Genomic DNA, 12,186 nt, shown 5'->3' with positions numbered 1-12,186 from the left:
TGGTGTTGTGACTGGGAGAGAATGCTAAGTTGGGGCAGGACTGAAAACCAAAGAATTTGTGCCCGAGGCGCAAGCGGCTTCTTTTTCATTGCGTGCCCGTCAGTTGGAACTAATTCTGCACAGAATTTCAAGTGAGCCCAAGTGGGATTATCTGTGCAATGCCCGCGGTCTCCAATGGGCAGTTTATTCAGGCCTCTGGACAGGATTTAGTGTGGGCTCTGATGTGTGCAGATTCCAGGGTTATCCTTTCTTTGATCGTGCTTTACCTATGGAAAAAAAAATCTCTGCAAACAATCAGCTTTTAGCCATGTCAAATTAAAGCCATTTTTCTTCTGCTTGAAAAATATATTAATGCTTCCATATGAAGTGCTGGGCTTTTTTTCTTTTTTACACATATCCCGTCTTGTTGCAATTTCCTCCTTTGGCCCTCTTTGAAACTAGCTGCAGTGTTTAAAAAAATCTGACTGAATCCCTTGGATGCTGAGGTTTCTGTGAAGAAGGGTGATGTGCAAAATATTATAAAGCTTCTTTGAATTGCCTTACAGTCCCCACGCTGTGCCTGGCATGAGCTCCCTCACATGGCTCTCGAAGCTGAACTTTACTCGTTCCGTTTGCAGCCAGCAAATGAAAGTGCTGCTGTTGTTCTTCCTGTGAAATGGGGTGTTGGACGCGGGAAACCTCTCAGCAAGTCCGAGCAGTGCTTTTTTACAAATCTGTCTTTTCTAGGTCCAGTCTGGAGAGAAAAGTATGGGATACCCAGCAATTGCCCTTTTAGTTCTTGATTTGTTTCAGAGCTGCAGTGTACACTATTACACAAGTCCGTGTGAAAGTGTAAATTGAAAAATTTGCTTTGTAGAGCTTGGGCTTCTGCGGTCAGCTTCCAGTAATTATTTTAAGCAGGCAACGGGGATGTGTGGTATCAGTTGTCTCATCAACAGATAAAATTATTTCTCTGTTTTTCTGATGTGCTGTTAAAGAATAAGGATCATACTACAGCCTCTGTTTCTCTTCCGCGGTCCATGAAATTCACCAGTAAAACCATTCTCACCATACTGATGAAGAAACAGTAAAAGTAGTTTTACTCAAGCTTTTTATTCCCTGGTTCATCTGTGCTACAATACTGAGTCCTTCTAGCACAAAGGCATTTCAGTAATCCCTCTGGTTTATTCTGCCACTGGAGTTGTGTAGTCTGAAATTATTACACAACCTGATAACAAGCAGATTATGAAAGATGGGCTCTTGAGAGAAGATTCTATTGATAAGTAATATATTTTCTTAGTAAGATTTCATTGCCAAGATCATGGTGTAGTAATGTGCCTAAAAGACATTCAGTCTGTTGTGGAGTTAGGCAAAGCATGTACATTTCCAAAGCAGCTGCGCATTGTGAATGTTTCCCAAAAACTGGGACAGTGCACTTTGCTTAAATTGCTGGTGTGCACTGAGGATGGGAAAAGATGTTTGAATGGAAGTTAAGTTTAAATAAAACCTTACAGTTAGTTAAAAATGTGAATTGTCATGATGGCTTTCACTTTGTTAAGGAAATCCATGTTTGTTAAAGGTGTAGCTTGTAAAAAGTGAAGGAAATACTTGCAATAAAAGCAATTCAGAAAAAACAGGACCTGCCTACACTTTCAAGGAAGTAATTTCTGTGAACTGCGGCATGTATTGCAACACAAATGGTGGTGTGGTAGATATGTCACACCAGTTCTTGCAGTCTTTACTTCTTTTACCTTCTGTTCAAGAAAGTACAGTCTTTGCCTGGACAAGACCTAACTCAGTCTGATCCTGAAGTTGCTCAAACACATCACTTTGAGTATTTCATCAGCTGGAGTGGAAAAATTCAGTGAACTGGAAAAAAAAATTTGTGCTCAAAATTACTTACGTGGGCAAAAAATTTGATTCGTTTAGTTGTAAAGATTGAGCATACTTGCTTTGGGGTGTGGAAGAGCTTTTTCTTTTAGATAAGTAGTGCACACATTCCCATTGAAATGGGTAGAGTGTCTGCTGCAGCTGATGATAAATTGCTGCAGTTTTGAAACAGTGTCTTGGCTTCCTAAAGCAGGATGGATACATTCTTAAAAGTGGAAGTTGCAAGAGTTTCTTAAGAGGCAGTTAAGTTTCATAATATGTGATGTGATCACTTGTTGCAGATGATTTTTTTCTTCAGTTTTTTTGGTTTTGACTCAATGTTCCATTTTAGCTTTCCACTGCTATCCTTTGAAATGTAGATGGAACAAATATCAATTGATTCACAGTTATAAGAAACCCCTACAAAACTAATTTGGAGCAATCATTTTACCCTTTTTATTTTTGTGTGGATCCAGGATTTTGGTGTTCTAGTGTACTTTGGTTTGGTTTCCTACCAAAGGACTGTATTTCAAAGTTCAGAGTTTTTTTTATTTCTGATAGTAGAAATTAATTTAATTAACCTGTAGCTTTAACAGATGTTTTTCCAATTTTCAGGTAATTTATTAAATTTTTCTACTTTTTTTTTATTTCCACATGCTACCATTTTAGGTGGTTTAAAACTTTTTTAATCAAGACCAGGAGTTCATAGAAGTATGGTTAAGTATAAAGTTAATAAAATTAAAGGAATGAAAGCTTTAAACAAGCATGTAAGGCTTATTGATTAACTCAAATCCATAAATATTTACTAATATGTTTGAACCATGGTTTAAAGCTAATTCTCTTGGTTCCCTGTGTGTGAGTACTTACTAAGGGATGGACACTAACAATAATTTGAATTTTGCTAGTGTTTTGCATGTTTTTATTCTCTTATTACAGTTATGTTGGTGATGTTGGGTGGGAAGGTTTATTACTATCAAAAGAAAATATTCTGGTTAAAGTTCTAGTGAAAGTGTTGTCTAATCCTAACATGCATGGTAAATGTACATGTAGGAAACAAAAGTGACACTTCCATAGTCAGTTTATCCTGTTTTACAAGGAGGATCAAATATTTGAAGAATAGCCTGCTAAAGATGAAAAGTAAATGTGGGTAGAAGAGGAAATGAGAAGAAACTGCTTTTTCAACCTCCTTACTATTCATCATCTACTTTCCTGTACTTCAGTAGCAATGGCTGATGTCAAGAATTATGTTTACATCAGTAAAATCTGAAAAATGCTATTTTCCATACTCAATAAAGATTTTTAAGGAGCCTCCTTACCCTTTTTAAGCTTTATGGCAAGTGAAAAGCCAAGGCTGGTACCCCCAAGTGGTCAAACGGTGCCACCCATTCCAGGTGCATAAGAACTACAGTGATTATTATGTAAATTACAGTAATCTAGATAAATAAAAGTAATTCTGTGCCCTTCTATTGCACTTCTAATGAAATATATATCTTGTCATGGAATTACTCCATATTTGCTACTTGCATAACCTCTTCACATAACTTTATATTCACTAGGTACTTTATGGCACAGTTGCCTGTGAAATGGGCCTGTGTATTCCTAAGGCAAGTTATAGTTGAGTATGAATTCATGTGCTGTTATCCCAGACAATTCAATGGGAGAGACTACACCAGATATTTTTAAATGTTTGATAAACCAACTCATACAATATTTCAAATGTATAAAGATGTAAATGTAGAAAATGTTAGTTCCCCTCTTAGCCAAAGATTAAGCAATTTAGTATTTTACAACATGTATCTGGGTGTTTACTGGAGACAGTAAATTTCCATATCCAGTTTCAGTAGAAGATGAAACAAGAATTGCATTATTTAATGTCCTCTTTAAAAATCAGAATTCTTATTCTGTCAACTCTAATGTGGTACAATGAAATGGTTCCTAAGTTATACTATTATAAATGTTCCAGAACTCTCTGCAGAAGTTAATCTTGCATTACCAATCCCTGTATGTTCATCAGAGCCTGAACAAGCCCTGATGCCATGCTTTCAATTTCTCCACTCAGCTAGTGGCTCCAGTTCTGTGGAAAGCTGTCCATGTTTCCTTTGCATTGGTGTGAATTTCTGCCACCAGATAAATCAGTGGAGTCTGATTTCAGGCCCAGGCTGACACAGCCTGTGTGCTTCAGCCACCCCTTCAGGTGGTGGTCCTTGGCATGGAGAAGGTAGACCTCTAAAAAACTAGTCCTTGAGCTGCCAGCAGGGTCTTGCTTGAACACCCTTTTCAGCCAGATCAGAGGCTCCCTTTGTCTCAAAGTATTTGATTGGCACTGGGGGAACAGCACAGGGTGGGATATCAAACACTTCAGGTTTGTGTATTTTAATGCTGAGGAGTTGGAGTCTGATGAAGTGATACTTTAAAGACGTGGTCCTAAGCAAACAGTAACACAAGTGGTAATCTTGGGTCTTCTTGACTTGTAGCCACCCTACATCATGTTGCAGTGCAGCAGAGATTATGTCTGTGCTGTTTTTCCATACCATGAGGTACAAAGTGCAAGACCCCAGAAACGCCAGCAACGACCGGTTTGTCCTTTCAAAGGTAAATAAATAATTACTGGTTTGCTGTCCTGTTACAGTCTGCTAGCTAAGAGCTGTCTTTCTATAGATTTAATTGACTTGTCTTCTTTGACTTGTGTTTACATACACTTACATCTGCAGAGAAGTCTCTTGGAAATATTTGAGAGCCTGGAATTTGTCCGCTTCAGAAAGAAAGAAACTGGCTGAATTAAGTTACAACATAACTTAAAAACAGTTTAAAAAGGGTCTTTGTAATGTGTCCTGATAAGTCTTAACTCCACTATGTTAAGTTGTTGTAATGTTAAATAATAAATATTATATTGTCTATACAATCTATCAGGATGCAATAAGGTCTATTTTATTTTTCTAATGAGGCAGTTGCAGTTGGCTTTTGTGCTCTCTTGTTAAATGCAGCCCTGCTGTTCTGCCTGCAGCCATGTCACAGTGGGCAGTAATTCCTGCCAGCTTCTCAGGGAGCATTACATGAAACAGGGCAGGTTAGTGAGTAGTTTGCAGTTTGCACTCCTACTGTGCCAGTATGGTACTAAAGTCACTGTTACATCTGAAGCCACTGTGGGTCAGAAAACACTTAAACCCCAGTCTGTGCTGCCTGTTAGTGTTTCTGTCCCCTTTTACATTGTGTCCTTGCAAATCACAGGGATATATTGTTCATATGGCACAAAGGCAGGTGAGAGGCCTTCAGAAAACATAAAACATGGCAAAAGATGTAAAACATGGCAGACGAAGTGTTCCAGTGATGCACATTCCATCTTTGAGTCCAAATTCCTCAAGTGGTGGCTCACAGTAGTGCTGTGGAGCCCATGGTGAATGTCCTTGTGCTGGATGTAACTGTTGCCCAGTCTGGTGGCCACTCTGAAAGAAGGAACTGAGTGAGAATTCAAAGCAGTTGATGCTGAGGTGGTGAAACACTGAGAGTCACTTCCTCATGTTTACTTTAGCTCTCTAATTAATCAATGTTTCTGTCCAGAGTTGCTAAATGGCTTCAAACCTCTGTGTGCTCTTTTGACTCCTGATGACTCCAGGAGTGGAAGATAACTGCTCCACAAAGGTCTGAGTGTACAAAGCTTAAAACTTCTCCTGTTGTCACTCACTGCATTCAGCCCTGAGTACATTCATATTGAAGGAAGTTCTAGTGAGAGAACACTGCTCATCCTGCTGGGGTGCTGTAAGCAGGGGCACGGGGAGCTTGGAAACAAGCATCAGTGTGGATGTGTGCATTGTAAAAATGGTTAATAACTCCATGCCTTCCTGATGGGCACAAGAATCTGATTTCAGGATCTGTCAGCTTTGTAGAGTTTTGTCCTGATAGTTAAGAACTGTGAAATTTGTGTTTTGTTTACAATTTCTGTTTCTCTCTAGGGTCATGCAGCACCAATTTTGTATTCTGTTTGGGCAGAGGCTGGCTTTCTACAAGAAGCAGAATTACTGAACTTGAGGAAAATTGATTCTGTCCTAGAAGGACACCCAGTGCCAGTGAGTGCTCATAATCTTTGATACGAAAGTGCTTCCTGTGAAACAACAAGTGTGTATTTCACAGTGATTTTGGTTGCCAGCTGTTCAGTACAGCAAAGACAGACTTCTAAGAAGGATGATGGCATTTATGGCATTCAATTTATTCAAATTGAATTTGAATTGTATTTGAATGAGCATATAGAAATGGTCTTTATGGTAGTAGTAAAGTTCCCCTACAGCCCTGCATGGGAGCATTTTCCATTTCATAAATGTTTAGGTAAAGTTCCATCCAGGCTTCACTTGCCCTTTAAGCAGCTTTGAGGTATTTCAAGAGTTTACACCCAGTTTGGCCATCTCATTGGTCTTTCCATTCCCAGCCAGTTGTTTCAATTGGTTCTTTTTTACACAAAATCATCAATTCTTAACTGTTGCCATCTGAAGCATAGCTGAGAAATTCCATTCTCTCTCAGAGTGCCCAGTTAGCTTGTGACAGTCAACATGAAGGAAATTGCAATGCAGGGAAATCAGGGGTTCAAGATTTAGAGGGACTTGCACACTGTTATGGCTGAGAAGCTGCATTTTGGTGTATGTTGAACCATCTTCTAGCACTGAAAATTACTTCCTCTATTATTTAACTATAAAACAATCATCTTTTTATTCTCAGAGACAAGCCTTCACTGATGTGGCTACTGGATCCCTTGGGCAGGGTCTTGGTGCTGCTTGTGGAATGGCATACACTGGCAAATTCTTTGACAGAGCCAGGTAATTCCATTTTCATACTTCATGATTTATAGGCATTCAATGGGAAAATTTTGTTAAAATTAGATAGATAGATAGATAAATTCATTCTCCTTTATTCAATCCCAAATCTGATTTCAAATTCAGGTTTTAAATGATAGATAATTACAAAGATGTTGCCAGTGAAACTACCAAGGGTTTAAAGATTAGCAACAATTAGTGCATATGTGTGTTTCTTTTGTGACCCGACAGCATTGCAAGCTGATGTTCCTGCACAGAGAAGACAGGGAGTTGTTGGAGGAGCCTCTAACTTCCAGAGAGTAACTGATATCCATTTTGAGACTGGATGTGTCCCTTTAGAAGGAAAGTGCAAGCTGGAGAGGTCTGTTCAAAGTCAGATGACAAATAATGGAGAACACTGGATAAGGAACAGTTATGGTCAATAATAGCATAATTGAATCATAAAGTAGGGCTCCAAAATGTTATCAGAAAGGCACTCAACTCCACAGAGACAAAAATGACTGCTCCTGCCATTTGTTTTGTGCACAAGAAAAGAAGATGTCTAAAGGCAAATCTGTATGAGGAGGAAAATAGCCTGATGTGGTTGATATATTTTATTTGACAGTTCTAGTACATCCAAGCATAGGCTGCCCAGTTAATGTGTCCTACACTTCACTAGCTTGAAATCATTTCTGTGAAAGATGACTTGCTGATTTTAATTGAGTTTAGCAGATGCTACGTGTGGAAAAAATCTAACTAGTGCTTACATGACAAAAGGAAAAGGTGGTCTTGCGTGCAGCACTGGGGAGCAGCTTAAGTGCAAGGAGTTCACATTTAGCTGAAGGCAGGTAGGAATCAGATCAAAAGTCTCTTATAGCTTCATGTTGAGTAAAAAAAATATCACTGACAGTAATCTCAATTATTTTGTTTTAAAATTATATATTTGAAATTATATATTTGAAATTATATATTTGAAATTATATATTTGAAATTATATATTTGAATGATAATTTACTATTCTTTTTTTTTCATTTTAGTGGGTAATAAACATTTACAAAGTTTTGTTGTCCAGAAGAAGAGTGGTAGTAAAAGACAAATGCTGTGGCTGAATTTGGTAGAGATGAGACAGTACTCCTGCTAACTGAGTTTTACCTAAATAAAGGGCTTCAGTGGTTGGAGAAATAGTCTACAAAGTCATTTAATGTTGGTTATCTTTTTACTGAACTCTGAATTTGTTATGCAGTATGCTTTAAACCATAGCTGAGCTCATCTACAATTTAGAGTTTCCTGAAATTAATTCCTGTTGTTGTCCTTCCAGAGGGTATATGGGAGGAAGGAGGAAGCAGAGGTAACTGTCCCTGCATTGTTCAGGATCTTGCTGAGTCATAGTGACAGTGTTCAATGGGCTTGTTCAGTCAAGCCTTGCAGTGGGAGGCTTAAGACTTGATTTTTTTGAGACAAAGGTTTGGAAAGGAGTGCAGTATTTTTCATCTTATTTTTCTAAAGTGTAACGGCTCATAACTATTTGAATTTGATTTGTCTAAGGTTATGTAACTTTAGCCGAGGTGAATGCATTGAACAATGGTAATTGAGTTTGGGATAGAAAAATGAAGTGAATTCTTACTATGAATTATTGGAGGAGTTTTGATTTAATAGTGCTCACAAATCAAACCTAATTTATTTTCATTTTTAATTTCTTCTAGCTATCGAGTGTACTGTCTGCTTGGAGATGGAGAGTTATCTGAAGGCTCTGTTTGGGAGGCAATGGCCTTTGCTGGCTTTTACAAGCTTGATAATCTTGTTGCTATATTTGATATTAATCGTCTTGGACAAAGTGACCCTGCTCCTCTGCAGCATCACGTTGAAATCTACCAGAAACGCTGCGAGGCCTTTGGGTATGTGAGTGGGAGAAGCTCAGGATAATCTCTCATTTGAAAATGTATGTTCTGTTTGCTTCTCAGAATTGTTCAAATGAGCTTTCAGCTCTAAAGGATTCCATCAGTAAGGAAGAGGGTCTTTCATAATGCCTGATATTGGTCGACTTTAGGGCTGCAGCCGGAATATTGAAAGTGGCAAAATTTGTTGGTTTTGAGGAAAAATAAGGACTGCTTGCACAGATAAATCTGTCAAGGGTCTTAAAACTGTTTTTAACACATCAAATGCAGATTTTATAACTGTGACCAGATGTCCTATTATAGCAAGTAGATCAGAAAAAATCAGTTTGGAAAGTAAAAGAATTTTTTGTGTATTGGCTTTCATTTAGTTTCATATTTCTATGCAGATGCAGAGTCCATGCTAAAAAAATTGTCAGATACAATAGAAACCAAATTATGCCTGGCTGTTTCGGGTTTTTTTAATCAACGTCTATTGTCACAGTTTTCATCTTATTTCTAGATGTTTGATTTGCTCTTGTGATTAAAAATGGCCATTATGTCTGAAGAAATGTAGGATAACTTAGTTATCTGTGGGCTGTGAATTTTGCTCATAGTTGTTGATCTCCCTGTGACTCATTTTGCATTATAAAAAAGCAGCTGTGCTATTTTTTATGGATTCAAATAAATGCTAGTTCATGTTTCTGGCATACTTTGGGTCTCTTAAAAAGACACTGCACTGGAATGAAGTTAGTATTTGTTATTGTTATTGCTGACTACCAGAGAGTGTCACATGCTAAAACCCTTTAGAAACAGTTGATCTGTTTGTGTTCTTAGCTGGCATGCCATCATTGTGGATGGACACAGTGTGGAGGAGCTTTGCAAAGCCTTTGGCCAGGCCAAACATCAGCCAACAGCCATCATTGCAAAGACTTTTAAAGGCAAAGGCATATCAGGTAATAAAACAATTCTTGCTTTGCACACACACGTAGATATAATGTACACCTAGTGCTGCAGTACAGGTAGCTGCACATCTGAGCAACAGCTGCAGAAGGTCTTTGACCTTCTGTACCTGTCAGCAACATTACTGCTGAGAAAATTGGTTTGGTCCTATCAAGTGGGACATATGCCAGCTATGGAGTGTTCTATCCATGGGATGGAGCAAATGCATACTCAGTGTGTCAAGGGTTGCCATGATTCCCTTTAGCCACAGCTTTTAGCAGCACTCTGAGCTTGCCTTTCAGACCAGATAAATATTAATAACAGCAGTGAATACCATTCCTTTTCATTGAGTAAGCAAGCAAAGTTCATTATTTGCAGTGACTGAAGGAAAAGTGTATCAGCCAGAGAGGTGATTTGGCTGTTAGTGCTGGGTGCACAGATAAGAGTCATCAGAAGCTATTAAAATAAAGCTGTAAAATATCAGATCTTGTTTGAATTGGACACCTTGGTTAACTGTTGTTTCAAACTTATCTGAGTTTGTTTAAACAGAACTGTTGAAATTTCATGGGAAATGTTAATGCTGATTTACTGGTCACTTCCTGCCACACTGAGGTCTGTTAGGGGCAAATTTACAAATCATTTCAGTAGAAAGTGCTGGGATTTTGTCACAAGTTTGGAATATATGAAATTTGATTATGTAAAATTCCTCCTATTTGTTTAAATATGTCTGTCTCAATGCAGTTGAATACTACTGTAATTGTTCAAGGAATTTCTTCCTTGAAAGAAAATACTGGACTGTAATACTCCATTGCACTTTCATCTGGGTAAAATCTGCAGCTAAAAACCTAAATTGTTTTTATACTTTTCTTACTTGTAATGTGACTTTAAATACACAGGTGTTGAAGATAAGGAAAGCTGGCATGGAAAGCCCCTTCCAAAAAATATGGCTGAACAAGTCATTCAGGAAATAGATGACAGAATCCAGAACAAGAAAAAGCTTTCTCCAGCCCTTCCAGAAGAAGATGCACCTATAGTAAATATTAGAAACATTAAGATGCCATCTCCACCAACTTACAAAGTGGGAGAAAAGGTATTCCCTTCTTTTTCACTGATGGTCAGATATTTCAAAGTGTGAGACTGTTTAACAGGATGGCAGGAAGTTGTGTGTTGTGCCTTGACCCAATTGCAACTACCCACCTCTTCTCAGCAGGCAGACACCTATTTCTGTGGTGTGACACAGACAGTCAACTTACTGGCTATCGAAAGGGTATATAAATATATTAAAATATGGAGATTCAAATCACTCTTCTTCATTTCATGATCATTAACAATTTTCTAAACTATTTTGTGTGCCTTTGAAATTGAAGAAACTCCTTGAGGTTCAGTGAATTTCTGATTGGAAAGCAAGGTTTTAAACATTTCCTAGCCAGATCAGTGGGGAGTTGCCCATTTCAGCACAGGTGTATTTTCTAATGCTTCGTTGTGGGTTTGTTTACTCTTCTGTGTGTCACTGTACTCATATGTACTTTTGATACTGCTATCATTTGAAAACAATAAAACAGGAAGAAAAAGAAGCCTCTAGTAAGCAACAAGTTACAGGAGCCCTGGTGTGTTTTCCTTTTGCAGTGGGCCACCCGCAAGGCTTACGGGGTTGCGCTTGCAAAACTGGGCCATGCCAACGATCGAGTGATTGCCCTGGATGGCGACACAAAGAACTCCACCTTCTCTGAGCTCTTCAAGAAGGAGCATCCCAGTCGCTACATTGAGTGCTACATTGCTGAGCAGAACATGGTAACTGCTCCCTTGGCTTTATTGAAAGATCAGTATGATCCCTCAAGTGTGAGTCCCCTTACAGTGGGGGTCTAATACTTGTTTTTCAAATAAATGAGAGATAATTGTAGCAAAAACTAATTTAGGAACCTTGTTCTAATTTCTACTTTGCTAAAGAAGGGCCCTTTTAGTAAATACCAGTCCAAATAACACAGGTAAATCCATTCCCTCTTACTAATGATGATTTTTGTCTTCTGGAGATAGCAAGACCATGTACATTGGACTGAGAACCTAAGCCTTTGATCCAGGAGAAGAAAGAGAGGGATAAGTCTTAAAAATCTTTGAATGGCTGCTTTAAGCAGATAAAGAAAAGAAGCTACCAGTAAGAGTCAACCATAACAGCTAGCAGTTGAAGCATGAAGCAGAGGAGATGCAGGAGAATAGATACTGGGAGGGTGAGGTGCCTCCTTTCCTTTCTGGAAATGCCAGCAATTAGAAGCAGGACTAAACAGAGATTTTTAATCTGCATTGAGAGCTTCTTGCTAAAGTTTTAGGGCAAGAAGTGCCACAGATGATGTCCTGGAAACTGCTGATAAATGAGGAATTCACTGTTCTTATCCAATGTCCAATTTCAGGTGAGCATTGCAGTTGGCTGTGCCACTCGTGACAGGACCGTTGCTTTTGCCAGCACTTTTGCCACCTTCTTCTCGCGGGCGTTCGACCAGATCCGCATGGCCGCCATCTCCGACAGCAACATCAACCTCTGCGGCTCCCACTGTGGCGTCTCCATCGGTAAGGGAGCCACTCCCTGATGGGTGTCTGGCAGCCAGATGGATCCTGCTCTGTGCAGGCAAGCTGTGCTCTAGCTGGGGTGGTGCAACTGTGGCAGCAGGGATAGCAGGAAGTTCTATTTACAAGTCCATTTCTGTTGTATTTAGAAAGAATGAGAAAAATTTCAAGCTGTCATCAGCTTG

The 12,186-nt window shown here is 38.9% G+C and overlaps 1 protein-coding gene across 1 annotated transcript in view; it reads left to right on the top strand.

Moving 5' to 3' along the window:
• The first annotated feature begins 2,540 nt into the window (after positions 1-2,540).
• Positions 2,541-12,186, top strand: part of TKT (transketolase) — an 18,906-nt gene continuing 9,260 nt past the window's right edge. Inside the window, exons 1-9 of the mRNA XM_005422438.3 lie at positions 2,541-2,559; positions 4,323-4,440; positions 5,799-5,912; positions 6,556-6,653; positions 8,333-8,524; positions 9,338-9,456; positions 10,339-10,532; positions 11,069-11,233; positions 11,848-12,004. Coding sequence (XP_005422495.1) covers positions 4,357-4,440; positions 5,799-5,912; positions 6,556-6,653; positions 8,333-8,524; positions 9,338-9,456; positions 10,339-10,532; positions 11,069-11,233; positions 11,848-12,004 — 1,123 coding nt within the window. The 5' untranslated portion in view covers positions 2,541-2,559; positions 4,323-4,356. The remainder of the gene's footprint in view (positions 2,560-4,322; positions 4,441-5,798; positions 5,913-6,555; positions 6,654-8,332; positions 8,525-9,337; positions 9,457-10,338; positions 10,533-11,068; positions 11,234-11,847; positions 12,005-12,186) is intronic.

This window comes from Geospiza fortis, unplaced genomic scaffold (genome assembly GCF_000277835.1).
Source record: "Geospiza fortis unplaced genomic scaffold, GeoFor_1.0 scaffold78, whole genome shotgun sequence".
Taxonomy (NCBI): Eukaryota; Metazoa; Chordata; class Aves; order Passeriformes; family Thraupidae; genus Geospiza; species Geospiza fortis.
This window is presented reverse-complemented; position numbering and strand designations above follow the sequence as displayed.